The sequence below is a fragment of the Arvicola amphibius genome, chromosome 2, assembly GCF_903992535.2.
Source record: "Arvicola amphibius chromosome 2, mArvAmp1.2, whole genome shotgun sequence".
NCBI lineage: Eukaryota > Metazoa > Chordata > Mammalia > Rodentia > Cricetidae > Arvicola > Arvicola amphibius.
In genome coordinates this window covers 151,464,190-151,490,584 of record NC_052048.2, presented here as the reverse complement: position 1 = coordinate 151,490,584, position 26,395 = coordinate 151,464,190, and the positions used below count along the sequence as shown (strand labels likewise).

The window sequence follows — 26,395 nt, the reverse complement described above, 5'->3', positions numbered from 1 at the left end:
CATTTCTAGGAGTCCCTGGAACCCTGACTTAAGCTTGTCAGATTCCCAGCACACTGTCTGTCCTCCTTCCCACCATCTCGCAGACTCTGAGGACTAGCTGCCACTAATGATTTTGATAGTTTTCAGCTATGTCACACCCCCAGTTATGCTTCATGATGGCTTTGAAATTTCCCTGTACACTCATCTGAGATCTCTAACCCCACCCCCCACTCTGGTTCTAGATGTGGTTGGTACTGCCATTTATCACATTTTATTAATGACGGTTGGTTCATTTTTAATTTCAAACAAATAATTAAAGGCTGATTCTCTAGAACTCGGTCCTTTCTTTTATTTATGTGAAAATCTTTGCACCACAAACTGCTATTGTACTGTCTGATTGGCATTCCAACAATTTTGCAACAAATTCTATTCTGTATTATTTTCAGGAAATAAACACAACACAAAATAAGTCAAATGAACATGGATACGCACTCCATGCAGTCTTATTTAATAAGGTGGATTTAATTGCAGAACAGAAGAGGCTCAGAAGTCCAATCACTTTGGAAGGAACGGGTTGCCTGGATACACCATACCTGGGCAGCAAGGCTCCATCTCTCGGCCCCACAACCTCAGCATGAGCCTCCTTCCTTTTTCCCTGCTGCCAATTCATCCACAGAAGTTTCTTCCTGGGAGGCTTTGTTTCTCTTTTTACTTCCCAGATCCCACATTGTCACACTCTGTCCCTACTAGGTTGGACCTTCACGCTGTATCTGAAGAAACCACCTCAGAGCCGCACAGCCTTTACCTCAAGCAGTTATGGAAACACAGTAATTAGGCCACATTTGCAGTGATATTGTGAATATTAACTTCGTGGAAACTGTAAGTCACTCTAAATTGAAAATGGTTTGCATGAATTTTCAGTGTCATCATCATCTCTTCTAAGGATATTTCCGTAGTTACTTTTCAGATCTTCCAGAACTCTAACATGGGCAATGAAAGGGCTCTTAGGGACATGTCTAGAACATGTCATAACAATATGCCAAGAACAATACAGGTATGCACATAAAGGAAAAGGAAGACATGTGTGCCTATCAAAAAAAGAGAAAAACTAGAGGAGATAATTACACAACTTGAATGTAGTACAGACATGTTGCACGAAGATAATTACAGAGCAGTAGACCCATGACAACAGAATGTTCCCGAAGATAATAGTGGCCACTGATAAGTTACTACTTGATAGACATATTCCTTCCTGGCAAATATAAAAACATTTTCAAATTACACTGCTCAAATGCAATACATTAGATAAGATGCTACTATAATAAAAAAGAAAAACCCAGGTAAAAGAAAAGCCCAGGTAATTTCCACATTATCAGGAATGTATTTATTTAGTACCTTGAATTTTAAAATTATTTCAAGTTCAGAATTTCTCATCTGAAATAGTTGATAAAAATTATTCTTCTTAAAGTATTTAACATTAATTTTTTTATAAATATAAAACCAATATAAAACAAGATTTTATATTTGAGAAGAAAACTTAAGACAATACCTTGGAAATGTCTAAGACGGGGAGAAAATGAATTAAAATGCTTTTCATTGTGTTCTACTATTGCAATAAAAATTAAGTTTTTCATGATAATAATTGAACAAAGAGGTAACCTTTATATGTGTGTATGAATTGCATTAGAAAATAAGGTAACTCATTTTAAAGTTATTAAACCAAAAGTGTTTTTATCAAAACAATAAATAGGTGAATTTTATAGATAAAAATACACTTATATGAAACTTCAATGAAAATAAATGTAAAATGAGTCACCAGAAGACTGCATTTCCAGTTTTCACATCTGAAACCTGTCATAAGCAGAGATGATTCTGGTACTGCTATTACAGCTTGCTAATTTCTTTAACAAGGTTAAAATCATACATTAAAACTTTCAGTTTTAATCTTTATTTAAGAAAAAACAAAAAGTTACATAGTTTGACATAAAAGTACTCCCACATGTCATCTATCCCTTATGGAACAATCCACTCTCAGGTTAAAGATAAATCCATGAATTCTAAATTTTCAAAAGCTACAGAGATGATTTTGATTTATTGTAGTGGAACATGACAGGCAGTATGAAAACTCTTGGTCCAGCCATTGTTCTTAGAATGCTGTGTTTTCATTTGTAGGACACTCCTCAACAAAGGAGTCTGATTTTGGTTCACAGTTTTTAAATTGTGCACAAATTTTCTTATGATAGCTTGTTACCCACAGACAATCATATGTTTTATTATTTCAGTGCGAGCCATTGTAACTCTTTTTTGGATCTTGCTTTTTAATCAGCTGGTACTTAATGTGCACCATAACCAGCAGAAGTGGATAGCGTTAAATTAATACAAAACATAAGTTATAGAGGAAAAAAAAGAGGACCTCAAATGAGTTAAAACTTGGTATAGCTAGGAGTTTGATTGGTTTTGGGGTTTGTTTTTACATTGCCCAAGTGATCTTGTAACCTAAATCATGACATTAATAATCTAGTTAGTAACCATTGTTTTCAAATGTTGTAATTAAAAATACTACCCAGTCTAAAAATAAGCACTTTTCTGCAAAAAGACACAACTTACTATTTTTTGAACAAATTATTTTATTTTCTTAAATATATTCCTGACACCATGTATTTGTTCCTGCAGCTAGTTATTGACTATTATTTTTAGATAAGATAAGCATATTCATTACCAACAAATAAATCTTGTTTTAAAAAACACTGAGAAGTGTGAGGTCATTAAAATGGAGGACTTCCATCTGCATCTCCAGCTCGGAGTCTAGTGATTGGTGGTGATTCAATACTTTTATAAATATAAGATCTAATAATTTAATTTGAGTATATGTTTTAAATTATACACAAAATTTGCTCAAAACTGGGTTTTATTTTAGAAGATGTTCTCAAACACGAAATGTGTTTTATAAGCTAAATTTAAAGCACATCATTACTAATTTTTATTAAAGAAAAATTATTACAATGCATCTGTAAACTGCAGTTTCCTACAGCAACCTTAATTCTTTTAGCCTTACTTCACATTGTAACAGGATTAATTTTATAAAGGCAAAAAAACTATTGTGAAATTAGTAACATGTTCTAATAAAAAAGCAAAACATTCATACAAGTAATATTTACAGTTTAAGCAGATTTTTATTAGTTTTGATTTTTCTACAAAGTACAGAAATTCCCCCTTCTGCACTTTCTCTTTCTCTCTTGTCTTAAGATATTTAAAAGTTTCAAAAAATCTGTATCTTCTACAGATACAGAATTTGGAAAACACCGAATTATTTCCAAAGACAGTTATTTTTCCTTTTTCTCCTTGTACAAAGTCTTGAAGACCTTCCCCCAACCTTCCAAAACCTCATTTTCACTTGAAGTAATTGCATCCAATTTTTTTCAGGTGAAGGAGACATTCTTACAAAGTCTCAAATTTCAAAATTCCAATAAAGCACTTAAGCACTCCTCTTTATGTGTGCGTGTATCTATTATTTTGAAGTTGTTATTTATACTGAAATGGAATCTTTTTAGCTCCCCAGAAATACCTTAGTGAACCCTCAACAGTTTCTAACCACTGAATAATTGTGACCCCCTCATCCCCTTCAAGTAGATCTTTAACCACAAGAGTGTCTGGCAATTTCCAAACCATAGCCTCTGTCCAAAAGGAAAAGATAGGGCTTTTTGAGGCCGAAAGGAAGTGAAAGAAAACAAAACAAATGTAGCTCTTGCAGAAAGTGAAAAGTGCTTGGACAGATTAGTATTTTTCTTTATGTACGGCATCCTGCCAAGCTTCTCTCGATTTTTGCGTGTAGGAAAGTGCTGCTATTTACCACTCCACTGTCCCCTCATAATTGCTGTCGTTTTGTGTTTCTCTCATCCGTTCTCATCTGACCGATACCCCCGCCTCACCCGGTCAAAACTCCAACTCTGCGGGACATGGGTGTAGAAACCCTGCCGACTCCAGACGCTGCATCCCACCCGGTCCCTTCCACACAGTTTATTTCAGTCCCGAGACTACCCCCCCCCCGCCCCCGCCCCACTCGAGCGGTTGCAGTAAGAACCGGAAATTTTCATTTAACAATCTCCCGCCCTCCGAGCCCCCAGTTCGGAGCCGATCCGTAGGGAGCCGAGCTCGGACAGGGCCTCGCTCTCTTGCTCCGGAAGGCTTTAATTTCCAGACTCGCCGCCGGGCGGGTCTCGGGCCCCCGGGACTTGCAGGTCCCCGCCCCGCCGCGCAGCCTGCTGGCCTCGGGCCCCCAACCACGGCCAGAGCCCCGAGCCTACCCGGCCTCCCCGCGGGCGGCGCCTTCCCTCCGCTGTCCCTCCGCCCACCGCCGCTGTGCCCACCCCCTGCCCGCAGAGTGCTGCTCGCCGTGGCTGCAGTCAGTTACCTGCTCCGCGCGGCGAGCACGTGCGGGGGCCGACGGACGCCCCAGCTTCTCGGGAGGCCAGTGCCCCTGGCCCACAGGTAAGGAGCCACGGGCTCGCGTGGGTGGGTGAGGATAATGAGGGTTGGGGGGGCTGTGTGACCCCCTCGGAATTCGCGTGGGTTAACCCCTTAGCGCTGAGAGCTGGGGGAGCTAGAGGTCTCAAGAGGGACCTCCCACACCAGGGACACCCCGACAGCCAGGGTCCTGTGCCAACTCGAACAGATTCGTGCGCACAAACACCCACCCATACGTTCAGTTCTCATGGAACTTCTCCAGAGGAACTCCACTTGGACAGTCAGATTTAAGGCTGAAAATGCACCGTCTGGTGGGATTCCGCTCCCCACGTTTATTTCCCCTGAGCAAGTTCCCTCTGAAGCCTCCCGAGGTGTGGGTACCGGCTCCATCTTCCCCACTAAGGCATACACGTTCACGTCGGCTTCCTGCTGGCGACCCCGCGAGCGTATTGTGCACGGAGGCGTGCACGCAGCCCACCAAAGTTGAAGCTCCGCGAGCACGCGCGCACGCTTGCTTAGTGTCCCAAGTTTACTTTTCTTATTTAAAGATTTGCAGTTCAAATGCAACCCTGGCCAAGAGCAGCTCGGGGCTCGGCGGAGCACTAGTCCCCGTGCACGTGGGCGTATGTGCGCGGGCGCATCTGCGTATGCGCACACGCGCGAGTTGCGGTCCCGCGGGCGGCCTCCCCTCGCTGCGCTGGTGGCGACCCTTGTAGCGTTTGGCAAGGCTTCGGGAGAGGCTCATGAAGGATTTCATTGAGTGTGAAGACAGAGAGCAGAGACAGAAAGCAGAAGGAGGCGGCTGCAGCCTTTGTAGTCGCGGAGGAATGCGGAAATGTTGAAGCACTATGTCAAACTTTTTTGAAATGGGGTCAAGTCACATTCAGCCAGCGTGGGAAAGCAACAACAACAACAAAAAAGTGGAGGAGGGGGATGGGGCTAAGCACCGCCACTTGCGTCCGGGGGGTGCAGGCCCGCGGGGGTGGGACAGCGGCCGCCTCCGGGAGCCTGGGCTGGATGCGGCCGGAGGGGGAGGGCGGGCGCCGAGGCCGCGGCTCCCGCTACCTGTGTGGCCCTCGACCTGGCGCGGACCCCCGGGCGAGGTCTGGGGGTTCCTTCCGCAGCTTTTCAGGAACTCCCTCAAGGGAGCCCGGAGAGTCCGCCCTGGCTGCGCAGTGCTGCGCCCGCACCCAGTGGGGGTCCCGCCACGGGTTGTTTAATTCCAGGCAGAAGGGCGAGCGGGGGAGGAGGGGTGCGGGGCAGGTAAATGCTGGCCGAGGGTTCCTGACACGCGGCTGTCGTGGGCCAAGGTCCAGCCTAGGCTGAGGCCACCGTGGGACGAGAAAGCTCGCTCGGTCTTCCTAAGAACTGAACGGGGAGGGGAGGCCCGACCGGTCGCGCGTGGGGCCCGGCCTCCAGTCCCCGGGGAGCCGAGCGACCTTTTCAGCTACCGACCTCCAGGCGCTCGGGACACTGGGCGGAGGTTCTGCCGTCATAACCCAGGGGCAGCCCCCTCTCACACCCGGGACTCCTACGTTAATCCTCCACCCCCACCGTCGTAGGGGCTGTTGCTACAATCCGTTTGCACGGGTTGAAGTCAACTGAAAACTTAAGGACCAGTCCCGGTTATCTTTCTAAGTCCCGAAATTACTCTTTCGGACGAGCGAAAGTGTGACGGACTTCCCTTCGCAACAGCCTTGGGATATCGGGGGGGGGGGGGGGGGGGGTGGGGGGTTGAGGGGAGGACTACACTCCTCCCCTTCCAGGGCCCCTCGCTCTCCCACCCCTAGTAGCCCTAGCCCTCCCCTACCAGATGGTCTGTCCTCTCTGAGTTTCCCCAGGGAGGTCCTTCGAGTCGGAGGCCGGCCGAATTCTGTCTCCCACTAAGATTGCCATACCCCAAAGACTATTTGTGTGTGCGAGTCCCTTTTAAATGTCTCTCGGTAGAAAAGCTGAAAGTAGAAAGAAAGGAAGCAATTTCCGAGCAGATGTCTGACCACTCCTACTCGCATACTCCCAGCATCGGGTTACAGGGTCCTGAGAGCCCCCAACCCCAGTCCGCTGCCCCACAAGGGTGAACCCCGGGCGCCCCAAGACGCCCCACTCCCCGCACGTCCAAGCCCCGGAGTCGGGGAGGGCAGCTGAAAACACGGTGTAGGTATGAATATTGAGCCATGACATTGACGCGCCCGGCGCCTCCCCTCCCCGCACTCCAGCACACTCTGGGCTGCTCGGCACGCCCCCTCCCGTCCCGCGCGGCGCTCATCCCCGAGGGGCCCTGCAACCTCTCCTCGCGAAGACTGCACGAGCCCTGCTGGGCAAAAAAAAAAAAAAAAAGTAACCCGGCAAGATTAGGCAGCTGGGTGGAGGGCCCCGGGCGAACAGAGGGGAGGTGGGGAGCTGGTGGAAGCCGGTGGAAGTCTCCAGGGCTGTCTGATCTCGCACTTTCTCCTTGTCCTCCCGCCTCCTCCTCCTAGGTGCCGAGATTGTGGGCAGACTAAGCGGCCGCTGCGGAGGGGGAAGAGGAGGGATCGGCACTCTCCAGCGGCGGCGGCGCGGCGACTCGGCTAGGCGGAGTTTCGCGGCGGCTGCGCCCGTCTTTGGCTCGCGGGCGAGGAGGGCGCCCTGTCCAGCCCGGCGACCGCGAGTCCGACTCGGGGCGTCCGCAAGGCGTCCAGACAGCGAGCGCACACTCCGGACCCGCTGTGCTACACCGGCAGCATTCAGCCAGCATGGAGAAGGACAGCCTGAGCCGTGCCGACCAGCAGTATGAGTGCGTGGCGGAGATAGGCGAGGGCGCCTACGGGAAGGTGTTCAAGGCCCGCGACCTGAAGAACGGCGGCCGCTTCGTGGCTCTAAAGCGCGTGCGGGTGCAGACCGGAGAGGAGGGCATGCCGCTCTCCACCATCCGCGAGGTGGCGGTGCTGAGGCACCTGGAGACCTTTGAGCACCCCAACGTGGTCAGGTGAGCCTGGAGCCCTGGCTGTCAGTCTGTGAAGGTGCCGGCAAGGGGTGACCCTCCTACAATCAGAATCAAGTTTTGCCAGTAGAACCGGTGACCTTGACAGACGAGCAGAAAAAGAGACCTGCTATGGCTTCCTGCACCAAGCAATTCACAAGTGCTTTTGCTCCATTGCTTGCCCCAAGGGTCCTGGGTGGGGTGAGTTGGGTGTCTTTTAGGGACAAAACCAGACAATAGTCTAGAAACGTCCCTCAAGCCCTTACTTACTTTTGCCGTCTGTGGGGGAATTTTTGAGAGTCTGAGAATGAGAGAGGTAATTAGAAGGAAACTTGAAGGGTGAAGCCTAATAGAAAGTTTAAGAAAATGTTGAAACATGTAAGAATGTTTGCCAATCGCTAGCATAGTGGTAGCTCTCTTTTTTTTAAAGACATAGAATAATGACTTCTGATAGTCTAAGAAGTTTCAATACTGATGCCTAGTGTTAAACATTGTTTGAAAAAAGTCTTCTAAGGCTGAGTACTGAGAACACTGAGCCAGAAGATCCATAGTTCAAGGCCAGACTGTGTTAAAAGGACCCTGACTGAAAAGAGAAAGGAAGAGGAGTTGGAGGAAAGGATGGGGGTGAGGTGGGGGGGGTGAAAAGCCTTCTTAAAACCCTTAACTGATTGTATCATTCAGGGTCTGAGGACTGTTTTGGTCTGACTTAGACTGCCCCTCCCAAGGGTTAGATGTGAAATACACTGTGTTAATTCTTAGATTCTAAAACCTGTTTTCTCTGGAAGACATGTGCAAGCGGTGGGGAGGCGTTTCTAACCAGCTCTCCTGTGAAATGCCTGCGTAGGCGGTGAGGATAATGGTGTTTTCTCGGGCCTGCTGGGGTTTCCCGGTTGTTAAACAAATGCATAGCTCAGAGTTAAAAGGGAAATGCACAGACCTTTTTACAAGTTAGGTGGTGATTTATCATTCTCACTCAACTCTATGTGTAGGAGAATTATGATCTTGGGGTCTTCATCTTCTCATTCCTGTGGGGATTTGGTGCAACAACTATGTACTTACTATGTGTCCTGAGGATGAAATTATGTAAATAAGAACAGCCAAATATTTTGTAGAAAGTCAAGCAATTTAACATTAGTCATCAAAATGGAGAGACCCAAGACTGACCTTTGAAATACCAAGCTCTCTACAGACTCTGAGTCTACAAAATCCTGGGAGGTTTTTTGTAGTGCTTGGTTTCCAATCTAATCAGACTCAGGTCAGAATGCAGCAGTGAATCATAATATATAATAAGCAAAAAGACATTGGAAAGATGGGACCCATTATTCCTCTGCTTTGGCCATGTGTCAGAGGTACGGGGTTGGGGTGTGGCAACAAAAGATATGAGAATTGGAAAATGAGTTCGCTAGAAAGTCAGAATTTACTTAAAAGCAATAGGTTGCCGTTGTGTGTGTGTGTGTGTGTGTGTGGTGTGTGTGTGTGTGAGAGAGAGAGAGAGAGAGAGAGAGAGAGAGGTCTGTAATAAAACGGTGGGAAAAGTATGGCTCATGTTGACTCTCAGTTACTATCCTAGAGGAGTGAGGCTGTACCAAAGGATGAATTCCAACATGAGAATTTATATCAAATTTATTCTCTCTGTAACCCTGTGCAGGGTCCACTTAAGAGTGATTATTGTATATAAAAATAAAGTTCTTCCAATGAAGAGCCGTTAAACAAGTGCCCTTGCATGGCCTAGTTATTGAGTGCAATCTATTATAAATTCTTGAATCAGAAGGCTTGGTGAGGTCACCCATCTACTTTATCCTCATGAAATTGGTGTGTCCTTTGACAGTTTTAGTTGACTCCATAAAGGGATCTGAACTGCGAATTTCATTAGAATCTATTCATAAGTAAAAGAAAAGATGCTTGCTACGTTTGTTTTTACCGTTGTGACCCTACCTACTTAGGTTATGAGGATAAAGTGAACGGAGGCAAGCCCTCTACTGTAGAGGCTCTCCAGGTACCTGAGTACGTCGGAGATTTCCAGGTCCCCAGGATCGTTGTCTGACATTTTTTACCAAGCAAATCAGATTGGTGTTGGACACTCCGGACTTCCTGGAGCCACACGTCATACTCGTCTGCCCCTGCAAACAAAGTCCAACACACAGAACTATGGGTGAGGGGTCCTTAAAGAACAGGAGCAGAAGTGACTCGCGGACAGCTGCATCACTGAAGCCCACCCTAGTTTGGGTGACAGCTTACAAACCTGGAACCTGGAGCACACTGCACAGCCTGCAGGTAACTCACAGGTTGGAGAGTTGAGATGCCTCAGCTAATGTCAGAATCTTTGCAACTCAGCTTCACTGAGGGAGATCTTCTTTGCAGCATGACTCTGCCCTTCTGAGAGGGACTCTCAGCTTTGAAGGCAGGAAGGTGCCTAGTGAATCTGGTCAGTTTCAAGGACTTCCTGAAGCTACTCTAAGTTGTTCATCTTCTGCTTAAGGAGCTTCCTGGAGAATGGAATATTTTAATCTCCAAGGACCAAGAAGATGCTTGGGCACCCATACCTGAATTTGTTAGCAAAGGGCAATTGGCAGGCTCTACATGAGATTAGTGAAATGTTCCCAGCGTCATAGCCAATGATGTCATCCTCACAAGCCTCCATCGCCATTTCCTTTTGGTTTCCTTCCTGTTTTCACTGCCCTGCCTCTCCCACCCCTCTTGACTTGCTTGGCTAAGCTAGGAATTCTTTTTTCCTTTTTTCTTTATTTTTCGGGGGTGATGTTAGGAAATCCAGGAAAGGTGACAATAATTCTTTTCCTTTCAAGGGAGAGTGTCAAAAATGAGCCCCCCTAACCTGTAATTTATGTCCTGCCTGAGGTAAGTTTTACACCCTTAAGCCTGTTTGTTTGTTTCAGATTGTTTAAAAGGACAGATGCTTTTTAAGTGCCTTCAAGCCAAAAGTAATTGATCCTAATTATAGTCCCTATCCACACATAGTTAAGCCTCTAAGCTTGAAAGCGCACAATAAAACATATTAGTTTTCACAGAAGTTTTAAGATTTAATTTTGATGGAGTTACCAGAACGGCACAGACTTGTTATTGTTGGTGTGCAGGCGCTCGGAGCCAAGCACAGCAGCAGTCACGTCTCATTCTGGCCTTCCTGCCCCTTGATACTTCTCAGCTCGGGCTTGATGAACCAGTAGTGTCCTGCACATAGATTTACTCTTATTTTACAGTTCGTAATCCTGAGGTCTGGAGCCTTCGCCAAATCAGACTTTAAGGTTGGCATTTTGCATTCCACAGATGAGTTCTGTTTGCCATCCTGAAACAGAGCACAGAGATGAACTAAAACATCTTTTTATCAGCAGTCTGTTATGCACCAAGTGTGTATTGAGGGCCTACTGTGTGCCAGACAACCTTCTAGAAAAAAGAAAACAGGGTAGGGCAATGAACAAGTCAGAGGAGAATTTCTAACCTTGTGAAAATTGCTTTGTTTTCCTCCTCAAGACCAGGGTTTTCTCTGTGCATTACTGGCTGACCTGGAACTAGCTCTGTAGACACGGTTTGACCTTTAACTCAAGAGATCTGCTTGCCTTTGCCTCCTGAGTGCTGGGATTAAAGTGTGTCCTACTATACCTGGCTGCTCTTGGGCTCTGTCTCTCCCTCCCTTCCTCCTTCCTTCCTCCCTCCCTCTTAAAAATGTATTGTCAGTTCAGCATGGTGGTGCTTGCTTGTAAATACCAGAACTCTGGTGGAAGTGGAGGCAGGAGTTCAAGGTCATTCCCAGCTACTTGGCAAATTCAAGTCCAGATTGAAGTGCAGGAGACCATCTCTGGTCTTTATTTCAGGTTCTGCTTCTCTCATTTAACCTGACCAGTTTAATAAAGCTACTAATGTTGTGACAATTTAGTAACGAACTTGCTGAGTAGGTAAAGGAGATAAAACACTAATCAGAATCACTTGATTATGCAGATAGATTAAATTTTCCCTTAAGGACATACAAGTTGATCCGTATTAAAAGGCACTGACATATCACTAATATGTTGTAGTGATATTTCATTTGTATTTTAATAAGTAAAACTTGTCTGAATATCAGAGAGGTAAAACAGCCATACTGGTCGTCAGCCTTACAGACCAGGCAGTGGAGGCACACACCTTTAATCCCGGCAGTCACACTAGTTAGCTATAGAGGCCGGGCAGTGGTGGTGCATGCCTTCAACTCCAGCACTAGAAAGGAATATAAAACAAGGAGGAGGACAGTTCTCAACTGAGTCTCAAATCTGAGGATTTGTGTAGGACAGGATTGCCATTTGGATCTGAGGTAGAGGGAAAGTGACAGGCTACTTTGTTTTTCTGATCTTCAGGTTGAATCCCAATATCTGTCTCTGGGTTTTTATTATTATTTTATTATTGTGCTACAATATGTGTGAACACTTGAGTTCCATTTATTCAAAAAGTGTTTTCTTAAAACCACGTTGTAGGAAAGATACCTAATAACACTTAGCCACTCAGATGGTTCTGCTGTAGTCGGATCTGAACAGATGATCACCTCAGCGAACGTACAGCCAAGCGCTATCTATGCTGCCCTAAGCTTTGTTGGAAAAATAATTGAAGTATTGGCTCTGCAAGCTAAGGTATTAAGTTATATTAGATTAGTATTTAGTCCGTTTAAAGCAAAGGAAATGGGATGTGCAGCTCAGTGATTATTAAGGAGCTGCTTCTGATTTTCTCACTGTAAAGATCTTAGCTTTACGTAGTGTGGAGAGGAAGCACAAAGCATGGCCTATTGGGCTGGAGAGATGGCTACGCCATTAACAGCTAGGCTCAGTACCGACAAAACATGGTATGTTTATTTTTGATGATGTATGTGAAGCCAGGTTCCTAGAGGTGTCGGTTTGTGGAAATCCTTATTAATAAAAGTGTCATTTTGTGGGTTAATGATCTGTTTGGGGGGCTGACTTCAGTGAAAACAGGAAGAGCAAGACTGGGTCTCCAGTTAAAGTTCAGTGTCTAAAGTGTGTGTTCCTTCTGAGTTCTTGAAAAGATAAAGCTGTCAGAGCTGTTTGGTAAACACTGTTTACAGCGGCGCTGCTCCTTCTCTTCCTGAAGTTTGTGTGTGTGTGGTGTGTGTGTGTGTGCGTGCGTGTGTGTGGTGTGTGTGTGCGCGTGTGTGCGTGCGTGTGTGTGGTGTGTGTGTGCGCGTGTGTGCGTGTGTGTGTGTGGTGTGTGTGTGTGCGCGTACGTGTGTGTGCGTGTGTGTGCGCATGTGTGCGTGTGTGTGTGTGTGTGTGAAGTACGCACTCCTGGGATTCATGGACTAGAAGTGAATGGGGTAAGGGAGCGAAGCTGTAGAAGGGAGTCATGGCACACTGGAATAACTGAATAACTGCTTGGGATGTTTGCTCTTCTTGTTGAGATCCATCTGTGGACATGATCCTTGTTTTTGTTTGTTTGTTGTTGTTGTTGTTGTTGTTTTCAAAATGATGCTTCTAATTCATTCCTACTCATTGCTTAGATGCCGCGTTCCTGAGCTTGGTTAGTCTCCAGGATGTGTCCCAGCAGTGTGGCTAGAGTGTTTCATTTGCAGTGACACCATCTCCTAAGGCTTCCCCTTGAAAACCCTTTCCCTCCCTTCCTGAACTTCTACATTGCTGCCTTACTAGTGTTCCTGGATAATTTGGTGCTCGTGTTTAGGGGACAACAGTGTGGTAACCGTCGTATACACCAAAATGTTTGTTTTCAGCTCACAGGTTAAAATGTGCCTTAGTAATCTTTTCATTTAGATTTAGTTGATAGAATTGCTGTTAATACACACCGTTGGAGATTATTTATTATAAGTAGCTGATTGCACATTTGAACAAATAAACCAAAGGGCAGTATTTTCTATTGTTAAAATGAGTGCTTCACTGTTAATCTTTATTCTTAGAGAAGTTAAAAAATTAGTTTCTGTGTATGGGTGTTTTCCCTGCATGTATATGCATATATGCACCCTGTATGTGCCTGTTTCACTATGAAAGGTAGAAAAAGGGTGTCAGATCCCCTGGAAACTGGGATTATAGATGATCGTTAGCTTCCAGTGGGCGCTGGAGAATCAACCTGGGTCTTCTTGAAGAACAGTCCGTGTTTAGGGTGCCTAACGTAACTGACATGTATTTCATTTATTTAGGGAACATGGTATTTGCCAGTCAACAGTTAAAGACATAGAAAGCCCAATCATTGGGTTTTTGCAGATATTTTGGGTTAACATTGATGTGAAGATTTGGGTGTTAGTTCTATTATTTAGGTATACGTGAAGTCTATTGAGTAAGATCCTTCAAATACATACTACCATATTTGAAAATGATTCGGGTTATCCCTTGTTTGTCTTCACTATTGATATTGCCTTAATAGTCTATCCATGTGACCTCTGTACAATTGTTATTGTGGACAGACAGGCCTTTCCGGTTCCGGCAGATGCCCTTCTTACATCTGCTTCTTTTGACTTAATTTGAAATAATAAACCTCAGCTTGGGGCCCCTCCCCTGCACCACTCTGAAATGCTTCCTGTATTTCAGGGCCAGTGTTTTCAAGTTGCTTTGTTGTATGCTTTTTAACATGGTCTCTTCTTGGATATGTTTTTATCTTGACAGCTTTGCACCTCGTGTGGCAACTTGAACATATTTATTCCCTTATATTAACTGTTACATAGAATACTTTCATCATCCTCAACTAATTCTAGTTGGAGGATCCTGAGGCAGAGTCTGTGATAATGTATATCCAGAGGCAAGGAAAATAAATGCTTAGCTAATGATATGATGTCATAGGACGAGGGGTGTTAAGGAAAGAACCCTTTGGAATATTTGCATTACATGAATGAGTGTCAGATAAAGAGGTTGAGTCGTTTTCTCCGAAGTAGATCAGAAGTAGATGATAGATACTGAGACAGTAGAGGGTTGTTTGCAGAGCTGAGACAGTAGAGGTGTGTTTGCAGAGCTGAGACAGTAGAGGTTGGTTTGCAGACCTAAGACAGTAGAGGGTGTATTTGCAGACCTGAGACAGTAGAGGTGTATTTGCAGAGCTGAGACAGTAGAGGTGTATTTGCTGAGCTGAGACGGTAGAGGTGTCTTTGTGCAGAGCTGAGACAGTAGAGGTTTGTTTGCTGAGCTGGAGACAATAGAGTGTATTGCTGAGCCTCTTGTTGAAATAGTTCTACACCATTGGTCTCACACTGAAATGTCCTCATCCATCCCACCCTATAAATGAAGATATGGTGTCCTGAAAATTGCCTCCAGAAACACAGCAAGATCAACCAGGATGATTAGTGAGATTTGAAGACTCTTTATTACCAGTATTGTTTGGATATGCTTGGACTTTTTCCCAGTAGAAGTATACCACTCATGGACTAAGAGTTGGAAGACTTTGAAATTTTTTTCCTATGTCCTCGACTTACTAGCTGTGTGATCTTGGGTAAATTATTAATATTTCTTGGTTGCCATTTCTCAATAATAAAGGAGGAAGTTATTCCTATACTTTGGACATTAGTGGGTTGACATAATCAAATGAAACTATTAAAAGGTCAGATTGTAGAAAAATGGAAATTATTAGCAAAACTAACTCCTGTCCTCAAGCAGAAACTATAATTTTATGGAGGAAACTGCCAATTGCACAAATGAACTGGAAGTATGTATTTCATGCTCTGCCACTCCTTGTGATGGCATGAATGGATTCAGTGTTGTAGTAAAGTAAAATCTTTAATCTGTGTTGAAAATTAATGTTGAATTTGCCCAGTGTTGCATCTCGTTAACCCAGTCTGTTAGTAGAATCCTATTATTCCGTGTGAGAGTCTGTAGACCCTCTGGAGGTCTCGCAGATAGGACCCTGATTTCCTTTGTGTTTCATGTTCTAAAATAGCTCAGTGATTTACTTGATTCTTTGCTTGCTAGCTCTTCTTTAATTTTCCACACTAATTTATTGGCATTTTTGTGTGTATGTGATGGGCACCCACACATGCGTATAGAGGTTGGGGACCCCTGGGAAGAGTTGATTCTCTCCTTCTGCCATGCGGGTTCCAGGAATTGAACCCAGATCGTCAAGGCTGGCAGCAAGTGCCGTCTCACCCACACGCTCACCTTCTTCAAATCCTAAATTCTCAGATTGAATTATTCATTTTCTGTAACACACTTGAGGTCCTCTGCTTAATTTCAGAGTCTCTTCCTGTCACATAGCTGCTCTGGCATTGTTCTACACTGTCCTTAAGTCTTTAGGACGCGCTGTGAGAAGGAAGCCAGGCTCTTTTCAGCGGCACTCATTATAGTAAACCCTCCCTTTTTTCTCACTTTCTTATTGATAAGCGCTATCTTAATCTTAGTGGTGGGTATTCCTTCCTAACAGTTTCTATAAAATACTTCATTTTCCTAGCACACTTTTGGTTTTAAAAGGCATGCAAGTATTACATCAGTAGTGCTGCCACTTACTTAGCAACTAAACAAGAAAAACAAAAGACTATTTCAAGGACAGATTTTTAATCTTTGGTGTACTAACTTTTAAAGAATATGTTTTTATTTACTTGTAATTATTTTTGGACTTATTTGTTTTGACTGTGTGTATATATGTGCACCATGTACATGCCTGTTGCCTGTGGAAGCCAGAAGAGAGTGGGGGATCTCCTGGAATTAGAATTACAGATGGGTGGGAGCTGCGATGTGGGTGCTGGAAACTACTCCTGAGTCTTCAGCACGAAGAACAAAGGGTCTTAGCTGTTGAGGCATCTCTCTGATCCCAAACAATACAGTATTTAAAACATTGAGTGGAGACTAAGCGAATCTATTGTCTCAGGTTTGGAGTTTTAGGTGATCTAGTATGTATCCTAACCCTATAGAACTTTTATAGCATTTATAGAAAAATGCTGAAGAATGGTAAAAATGAAATTCTTATCTCGTTGAACCTTTAAGAGCCAAGACATACAGATTTGAAAAGCTGAATAAAAGGTTTTACAGAGCTAATTGTGAATAAAGAATATGTGATATATATAATCTTTGAAATAACACATTTTTACACAAAAACTGTAACATCCCACAAGTCATTCTAAATTATTTTAACTTTTGTGATTTAACTTAATGAACTTCTGGATTTTTTTTTTTTTTTTTTTTTTTTTTCTTTTTTTTTTTTTTTTTTTTTTTTTTTTTTTTGGTTTTTTCGAGACAGGGTTTCTCTGCGGCTTTGGAGCCTGTCCTGGATCTAGCTCTTGTAGACCAGGCTGGTCTCGAACTCACAGAGATCCGCCTGCCTCTGCCTCCCGAGTGCTGGGATTAAAGGCGTGCGCCACCACCGCCCGGCGAACTTCTGGATTTTTAAACTATCATGATGCCAACTTTGCAGGGGCAAAGTCTTAGAATTTTACTCTCTACTTCTGACTGGCTTGGAGTGATGGATTCCAGCAAGATCTGTATACAGTTGAATCCACTGGTACAAATTCCAAATCCCAGATCTAGAAATCCAACAGGTCATAGAAGCATAAGCCTATAATCTTAAAAGAGGTTGAGGTAAGAGGATTGGAAGTTCAAAGCCAGTCTCTGCAATATAGCAAGTCGGAGACTAACCTGCCGGGCAGGAGATCCCGTGGAAGGAAGAAGGAAGGCCAGCTGACTGGCTACTGGCTTTCGAGATGAATCAAGGGCAGCAAATTTATTAAAAGTGGTCTATGTTTTACTTTAGTTGACAAAATAAAGAGCTGAATCTATCACTAGACAACGGAGACTGGCCTAGGATGAGACTGTTTCTGAAATACATGCACGCAAATGAGGGATGATGGAAAACACTGTTAAGTTGAGGATGCAGGAAAGAAGCTGGGCCAGTAACTAGGTCTCAAAATTCCCAGATGTAGCATGGAATCTGAAAGGAATAGAAAATTCTACCATGTTGATGAATCCTATCAGCTCATGCTTATTTAATGAATAAAATCAGTGTGAGCAGGGCGGTGGTGGCACATGCCTTTGATCCCAGTGCTTGGGAGACAGAAACAAGCAGATCTCTGTGAGTTTAAGGCCAACCTGGTCTATAAGAGCTAGTTCCAGGACAGACTCCAAAGCCACAGAGACACCCTGTCTCCAAAAACAAAAACAAACAAACAAAAAATCAGAGTGTCCTCAGAATTCTATAGGAATAAGTCAAATTGTTTGGTTGCTTTTCTTGAGGATCTTATTTTAGTGATTGTTAAATGGTTTAAATTGTTAACACATTGCCCACTTAGTTATTTCTTGTAAGAATTAATGTGTGTTATATGCTTGCCATTAGAGTAAGATTTGCAAGAGAGCGAGAGTCCTAATCATTCTATCATTGTATTACTTCCTGTATGTAGAATGATGTCCTGCAGGTATTTTGTTAGGTAGTTGTCAAGTAAATAAGTGGATAAAGTGATGAAATCTTACTATAGTAGGATCATTGATAATAAACTGGCTACCTCTTCATACAATCAGCCTTTTTCTGTAGCCGTGACATCGGTACATGGTACTCATTCAGAAATGCATATGATTAAATGGCAAACAACAAAAGCCAAAATGATTTGTCTCCCACCCGCCACTTGTACTCCCAGCACTCTCCACACACGACTTCTTAACAGTGTCTTGGGTTCTCCTGGTAGCTACCTCCATAAATCTAAAATATGCTAGTTTTGTATGTTGATATTAAACTCCAGACACTTTGGGCTTCCTAACCTAAAGATGAGAATTTAATTTCCTTCATCTGTTGCTTTTTAAATTTTTGACATCCTTATTTCATACAATAATTTTGAACAGCATCCCACAGCATCAAGTTTGCTATGGTTCACTGTGCTGCACCCCATCTTGATCCCAGGAGAAGAGTCTATCCCTAACTCTCTCCTCTGCTGCAAAATGGTAACATATGAAAGAGAGTTCAACACAGGGCTAAATAGTTGGTGTTTCTGTCTTCTATGTACAGGTTTAACTTTGAAACTCATTAGGACTTTTGTAGGCCTTCCTTTAGATATTTCTCGTTGGGCATCGCTTGTTTAAAGTCATGCCCGATTTGCGTGCTCTTTTTATCCAAGGGAAAGCTGTCTTCTACCATTTTTCTCTCTGGAGTTTATGGTTGTCTTTGTATTTTTTCTTGTTCTTTCCACTCATAATCTGCGTTCTTCAGAAATCCCATGCGTAAGTGGTACTTACGCTGTTTTATGTCATTGAATTGGCTAAGCATCTGTGAGACGTGACTGCCAGTATAATCAAGATCCAAAACACCCCATTTCAGAGCCTTGCAAGTCAGTGCCTTCACCCCTTTGGACTCCTGGTAGCTTTTCTTCCTATCGTTGTCTACCCTTCTTTTCCTTGAGATTCCTATATATGGAATCAAGAAGCAGGCTCGTGTGTGTGTGTGTGTGTGTGTGTGTGTGTGTGTGTGTGTGTGTGTGTGTGGCAGCAGTTATGATTTTGCTTTGCTTTGGGTTTTTTTGTTTTTGCTTTTATGGAAAATATTTTTGAGATTCATTCTTGTTGTGGACTCTGTCAATAGAATGAACATTCTTTCCCATTGCCTGATTTTACCACAGTTGTTTATTCATTCACCTGTCAATTGGTATTGTTACCAGAATAGAGCTCTTGTGAATGATGTTTCTATGACTTCTCATGTATGGATTTTTGCACTGATGTGACACGTTTTCATTTCTGGGGCAGACATCTAGAAGTGAGTTGATAATTAGCATGGTAAAAGTGTGATTAATTTTAAAAGAAACTGCCAAACTTTTCCAAACTGGTTATATCATTTCTATTGGCAATGTGGTAAGTTTTCCGTCCTTCCTACTGTAGGTTGTGTGAGTCTTTTTAATTGTCATCATTCTGTATTTGTTTTAAACTACAAAATTGATTTCTTTAATGGTTGTAAGTTGCTGTAGGATGGATCATATTTTGTAGTACATGTTCTCTAGGGGTTTATGATGTAATGTGTATATTCCATCAAGAATTTGAGTTTAGTGATTTTTTTTTTACTTTTTAAATATCTCTAGTCCCTTCTCTCATTACTAATGCTAATAATTGCTGCTTCTTTTTTGTTGTTTTGTGCGTTTTTTATTGTATTTTTATTTTTGTCTGCACGTATATCTGGGTAAGGGTGTTGTTTTACTTGGAACTGGAGCATTACAGACAATTGGAAGCTTTCATGTGGTGCTGGGAGTTGAACCTGGGTCCTGTAGAAGAGCGGCCAGTGTTCTTAATCACTGAGCCATTGCTCCAGCCCACTTCTGTGGGTTTTTGTTTGTTTTGTCATTTTTATCTTCATTTAAGCAGTCTTTGGTTTCATTGATTTCTTTTGTTTTTATTTTTGGCATTTATTTGCTGCCCCCTTCCTTTTAATACTTACTTGTCTTTTATTTTAGCTTAAGATAGCAATATTTTAATGTAAGCACTTATGTTGTTATATTTGCTTCCTATAAATTTTAGCGTGTGGTAGTTTCATTTCATTCAGTTCAGAATATTTTAAAGCTCTTGTAGCTTCTCTTTGACCTGTAGATTTTTACATTGCTAAGCAGATAAAGATTTACAAATATTTTCATTGTAATTAAATTCTGTTGTAATCTGAAAAATATTCTGTATAATTTTAGTTCTTTTAAAATCTGAGTAGTTCCTTTGTTCTGCCAAAAGTTTGTTTTGAAACCTACTCGTCATTTTTTGCCTTGTTTTAGTTGTTTTTGTCCTTTAAGTCTTTTTTTGTTTGTTTTGGGTTTTTTTTTTGTTGTTTGTTTACTTGCTTTTTTTATTTTTGGTTTTTTGAGACAGGGCTTTTCTGTTACTTTGGAGCCTGCCCTAAAACTACCTCTTGTGCACCAGGCTGGTCTCGAACTCACCCAGATCCGCCTTGCTTCTGCCTCCCGAGTGCTGGGATTAAAGGCGTGCGCCACCACTGTCCGGCTCCTTTAAGTCTTTTAAGTGTGATTAAAATATCTATAATCACTTTAATATCTTTGCTATTGTATAAATGATGTCACTTCTAAGTTTACTTTTAAGGAGTGATTTTTCTCTTAATTGCAGCCCACACTTTTCTGTACATCCACATAACTTTTTTTGTGTTGAAGGTTAAATGTTGTGTTACGTTGATAAGTGCTTTAAAGAGTGTTGTGTCTGTACTAGGCAGCTGTGTTGGGTTAAGGTTCAGCTTGATATTTCCAAGACTTAGTTTATTTCATTGCTGCTCTTGGTGAGGAGACCTGGTGTTGGCTTTAGCAGCATTGCTCTTGTGCTCTGTCCTTTTCACAGTGGGAACTTGAAAGACTGCTTGCTGTCCCTAAGCCCTAGCTGTCCTTCAGCTCCCAGCTCTCTGAGTGTGCTGCTTTGCTTGTAAGACAGTATTATCATCTGGAAAGAGTTCGTAAGTGTAGAACAAACATTGGCCTATTCTTTCCATGCCTGTTGCACCTGCTGTCCGAGTTCCCTCTCATATTGTAGGTTTCATACTGTTAATACACCATCTCAAAGCCAACAGCTGGTGTAAACTCTTAACATGCAAGAGATAATATGACATCATATTTGGAATGTTGACAAACCTATTTTTCCTAAGGGAATCAAGCTAGAAAACTTAGAGAAGTAATTATATATTAATTCATTGCAGGAATTTCCCATGTCTGATGATTTAAAAGAATAAATTCTGCTTGCAAATGAATCATTGCCAACTCAACTAAAGCTTGTTGCACACTCAGGTTTACTCATCATGGTGTGTTTTTGATAGAGACAGGAAGTGAAAAAGCAAGGTCTATGAGATTTTTTTTCAAGAAAGTCTCTCAGCCGGTCTTTTAATGTTTCTCATTTAGGCTTTGGTCGCCAGGGTAAATGACTCAAGGTATCTATTGCTGCGTGGCTGTTTTTAAAGGGGGAATTTCCCCATGTTCTCTCCTCCCTTAAATAGCTAATTATATACTGGAAGTTTCAGTACTTTGTTCAGAGCTTGTGAAGTCAGCACATTTCTGGAAGCTCCCTGTGAATGTAATTCTGGGCTGTACTGATGCTTTTGTTTCTCCATCTCTGCAGCTCGCTCAGTACTGTAAGGACACAATTCTATTGCTCTTTCCCCTCACATTTGATGTGGTAGTTTGCATACAGCTGCAGTGTAGACAGTTACCTTTGAAGGAACATTTGGCTGCTCTAATTTGATTAAAGAAAACCACCTCAATCATTCAAGACTAAGAACGTTTTCATTTTAACTTGGCAGTCAGAGTTGGGAATGTCCTCACTGCTCTTAGCTGTGGATGGAGAGCAGTTGGGAACAGAGCCAACGTCCTCAATGACGGAAGCTTTGATGCATTTTCTGTTTGTTTGAGACAAGAAGCAATATTATATAGGATTGATTCCATTTCTTTTTCTCTCCTGGCTTTCTGCATCCTTGATTTTCACCTCCTTCACCTTTTACTATTATTACTTAGTAATTCTGATAAATAAGTGGATTCTGGCAGGTATTAGATTGGCACTCTAAAGTATTTAGGACTCTTGGGTCCCTAATGAACACTCTTTGTCTCATTTTTACATTTAATGAAGATGCTCAAATCCCAAGTTACTATGAATTACATGAGCTTTCTTCAGTATTATTGGGAGAGGCCTGGGAGGATTTTGGATCACAGATTAAGGATGAGATTGTTTGTAGCTTGCATTGAAGAAAACTGTCCCCTGTTCATGTCAACTGATCCTATGCTAGACAACTGTCTCCCAGCTGCAGACCTGTTCGTAAGCTCAGAAGTCTGATTTGCTCTTTCACGTAACAGTCTAGAATTGATTATGTTGCTTATGGTTGGCCTCAACTTCATATGTATACATGTGCTATGAAAAATAATTGAGTAAAGCAGAACAAATTGTTGAGATTTCATTCAAATACTCTTCTATACCCAGTACTCTTGGAAAGGTATCTCAGTTGATAAGTTTGAATGTGGGAATGCATGAAAAAAAATTGAGCGTACATTTAAAGCCCTGGCAGCAAAAGATATATATGTCAGGCACTAAATAAAATATTATGTTATCTCCAGGAGTGAAATTGGATGAGGTCTCATGCTTTGTTTTATGTGATGAACACATTATGCTTCTTACCTCTTTAAGTGCCAAAGAAATGTGGGAGAACACACATTGGGTCTCGGGAATCATGCGATAGAACACAGTAGGTCTCTGGAGTCATGTGATAGAACAGAGTAGGTCTCTGAGTCGTGTGAGAGAACACATTGGGTCTCTGGAATCATGTGATAGAACACAGTAGGTCTCTGGAGTCATGTGATAAGAACACAGTAGGTCTCTGGAGTCATGCGATAGAACACCTAGTAGGTCTCTGGAGTCATTCGATAGAACACAGTAGTCTCTGGAATCATGTGATAGAACACAGTAGGTCTCTGGAGTCATGCGAGAGAACACAGTAGGTCTCTAGAGTCATGCGAGAGAACACATTGGGTCTCTGGAGGTCATGTGATAGAACACAGTAGGTTTCTGGAGTCATGTGATAGAACACAGTAGGTCTCTTGAGTGCATGTGATAGAACACAGTAGGTCTCTGGAGTCATGCGAGAGAACACAGTAGGTCTCTGGAGTCATGCGAGAGAAAACATTGGGTCTCTGGAGTCATGTGATAGAACACAGTAGGTTTCTGGAGTCATGCGATAGAAACAGTAGGTCTCTGGAGTTATGCCATAGAACACAGTAGGTCTCTGGAAATCATGTGATAGAACACAGTAGGTCTCTGGAGTCATGCGAGAGAATACAGTGGCTCTCTGGAGTCATGCGAGAGAAACACAGTAGTCTCTGGAGTCATACGAGAGAACACAGTGGGTCTCTGGAGTCATGCGAGAGAACACAGTAGGTCTCTGGAGTTCATGCGAGAGAACACAGTAGGTCTCTGGAGTCATGTGATAGAACACAGTAGGTCTCTGGAGTCAGAAGCTTTATGCTTGGCTAGTAATGAATTGTGTGACTGGTTGGCTGTCCTCCTCAGCCACTCAGCACAATGTTTTGGTGGGATCTTGTTTGTTTTCATTGTCTGTAATTGCTTTATAAAGAATTGTATCTTTGCATAATGCAGTAGTATTGAAATCTGTTTCATTTACTATTACTATCCTAGGCTTTACTTTCTCTTGTGTTCCTAGCCTAAGTGACAAACATTTCAAATCCTGAGGAATTATTGAGTGTCTTTAATAAAACACATAGGAGCTAGCCCTAAAACCCAAATTTTATTTTCAAAGATTATATAATAACAGGGATGGAGAGATGGTTCAGTGGTTAAGAACACTGACTTCTCTTTCAGAGGACCTGAGTTCAATTCCAAACATGCACATGACAGCTCAGAACCATTTGTTCCAGTTCAGGGGATCCATTGCCCTCTTAGCACACATGTGGTGGATAGACAGCACCCATACAGATACAAAGCATCATTAAATAATAATAATAATAGTAAACTTATATAATGAAGACCAGATATGGCCATTTCAGCCTGTAATCTTAGCACTGTTGTGGAGGATGAGCAGACAGGAGAGCTTGAATTCAAGCCAAGCCTGGGCTAGTCAGTCAGTGCCATCTTCCCTCCGTACCCCAAGCCTACCAAATGCCTCATATTTTTATCTTGGCTGTTGTCTACTTCAGCACCATTCTCATAGTAACAGAAAGGAAGCTAGGGTAGGATTGTTATCCCATTTTACAGAAAAAGAGTTCTAAATGAGTAGACCACACACCTCAACTTAGGGTATAATTTTCTATACAATTTTCTAATATGGCAAACGTTTCATTCATGCAAAGATCATTTGAATTTGACTGTTAAATGTTTGACTGATTAAATGAGTATAAACTGCCTGCTGGAAAAGATACTAAATTTTGATGTGAGCACTGTTTCATGTTTTATTGTTGAAAAAGAGGTATAATAATTTAATTTTGATAAAAATAAACAACACGTTTTTAGTTTTGGTGCTGGGGATTGAACCCAGGATATCAAACATACACATGAACACACACACACACACACACACACACACACACACACACACACACACGTACATGCATACATAAACAGTTGTAGCTTGCATTGAAGAAAACAACTACTTGTCACATTTGCAGACCCTGTGCCAAACAGCTGTCTCCCACACGCAGACTGTTTTAGAACTGCAAGGTCTGATTGCTTCTTAGTATATTTATTCTGTTGATCATGGACTGGCATTGACTTCATATGTGTGTACATATGGGTTATGGAAAATAATCGAATATGTCTCCATCCACACATAGATTATGTGTTATTAGATGTGTGGAGGCATATGCCTGAAGTTGTTTGTTGTTGTGCCTGTATTCAGCATTCCACAGTGGACCCTAAGCAAGAGAAAGAAGAGTGGCAAGGTGGGGAGGAGGCTTTCCTTTGAATCTGGCAGCAGAGGTGCTGACAGTTGGATTGTGTGTACTCTTGATGGCTCAGCACTTCCTGCGTTCCCTTTGCAGGCTGGCATCAGATGACTTTGGTCCAAGCTGAAGGTTTCTTAGAATCATTTTTTTAATAATAAAAGGAAATGTTCAGTTATTCTTTTTTTGTTTTTGATTCATTAATGCTAGGATGAACTATTCTTCTTAGCACAGCACCAGGTACTGTGTGTTCTTCAGTGGACTCTGCTTAAGGAAATAGATTTGGCCCTGGGCTGTAAGTAAATATATCTCTACCTCTTGGGACAGTCCTGCTGTAATCCATTTGGTCTTTATTCCTTCTGTGCAAACTATTAACAAACAAAAGTGGAAGGAGATGGAGTTCAAACGTCTCTAGAGTTTGCATCTTAAGCTTTACCAAAGTCTTAGTGACCAGTGACACAGCAAGCTATGGAAATCTTGGATCTGCTTTGAAGGTCCCTGTCATTTTCTAGTTGATCCAGACTAGGCCCACTGTTGGTAAAGTCAGATGGCTTTTACTCCTTAACTTTGTATTTCAGACTAGCGAAAGATGTTAGCCAGACTCTGTGTTAGTGGTGAGCGCAGAAAGAGGTGAGAATTCAGGTTTCCCTGCAACTCTGCAGGCTGTCGTGCATCAGTCACAGGTGCTCACTTACAGTTTCTCTGTTGATACTTGTTTAAAATATTTTAAACATCTGGATATATTGTTTCTTTAGAAATACATTTTTATTAAAATATTTAGTTGTAAGTCTGCACTGTAAGTGAATAAATTAGTAATGTTATAGCAAGAATATGGCTAAAATCTTTCTTGTTGCTGTGATAAAATATGCTGCCAAAAGCAACTTAAGGAAGGAAGGACCCGTTTGCTTTAACATACAGTTCAAGATACAGTCCATCCTGGTGATGGTGTCGAGACGGCGGGAGCCGGAAGAGGGTGGTCACATCACATCCGCATGAGAAGGCAGACCGGGATGAATGCAAGCTTGTTAGTGCTTGGAATGCTTTTGTTTCTTCCAGGATCCCCTGGTTAAGATGGAACTTCCCATGTCAACGAATGTCATCAAGGTATTCTCCTTCCGGAAAACCCAGAGGCCTGTCTCCAAGGGGACTGTAATTCTGTCAAGTTGAGGACTAGCCATCACAGTGGCTTTATTTAAAAAGCCAGTATTTACTATTAAATGTATTTGTGTGTTTTCATATTGACTGAGGCTTCATGAATTAGAAGAATGTCTGTCCCTTTAGCCATCTGCTAATAAGCAGAAGCAAAAACCTGACAGAAAAGCCATGATCTTTTTGTGAACATAATTCAAATGAAAATTCAGCTTTGAAGAAGTCATGTGACATAATCATACTGAAAGTGTGCGGTAAATAATGTAGTTATTTCAGTGTCTTTTACTCAGAAACATACTTTTATTTACTCGACTGGTTCTACTGTCTGGAAATGGACTATGTTCTGGTTGTTCATCTAATCATCTAATCTCAAAATACTTGAGAACTTACATGAAGAGCTTCATTCCAGAGTAAGAGATTTTCAGAAGCTGTTGCAGAATTGAGCTCCGAATTTCACTCTGCTGACGACTAAAATGTAATAGTAGGTTAAGATAGACATGTTATAAAGCTGGTTTGTGCTGTCAGAATACCTGCAG

General features: G+C 42.5%; 1 protein-coding gene across 1 annotated transcript in view; it reads left to right on the top strand.

Annotated features, from left to right (window-relative positions):
* Positions 1-4,346: 4,346 nt before the first annotated feature.
* Positions 4,347-26,395, top strand: part of Cdk6 (cyclin dependent kinase 6) — a 175,907-nt gene continuing 153,858 nt past the window's right edge. The window contains exons 1-2 of the mRNA XM_038320092.1: positions 4,347-4,467; positions 6,921-7,408. Coding sequence (XP_038176020.1) covers positions 7,176-7,408 — 233 coding nt within the window. The 5' untranslated portion in view covers positions 4,347-4,467; positions 6,921-7,175. The remainder of the gene's footprint in view (positions 4,468-6,920; positions 7,409-26,395) is intronic.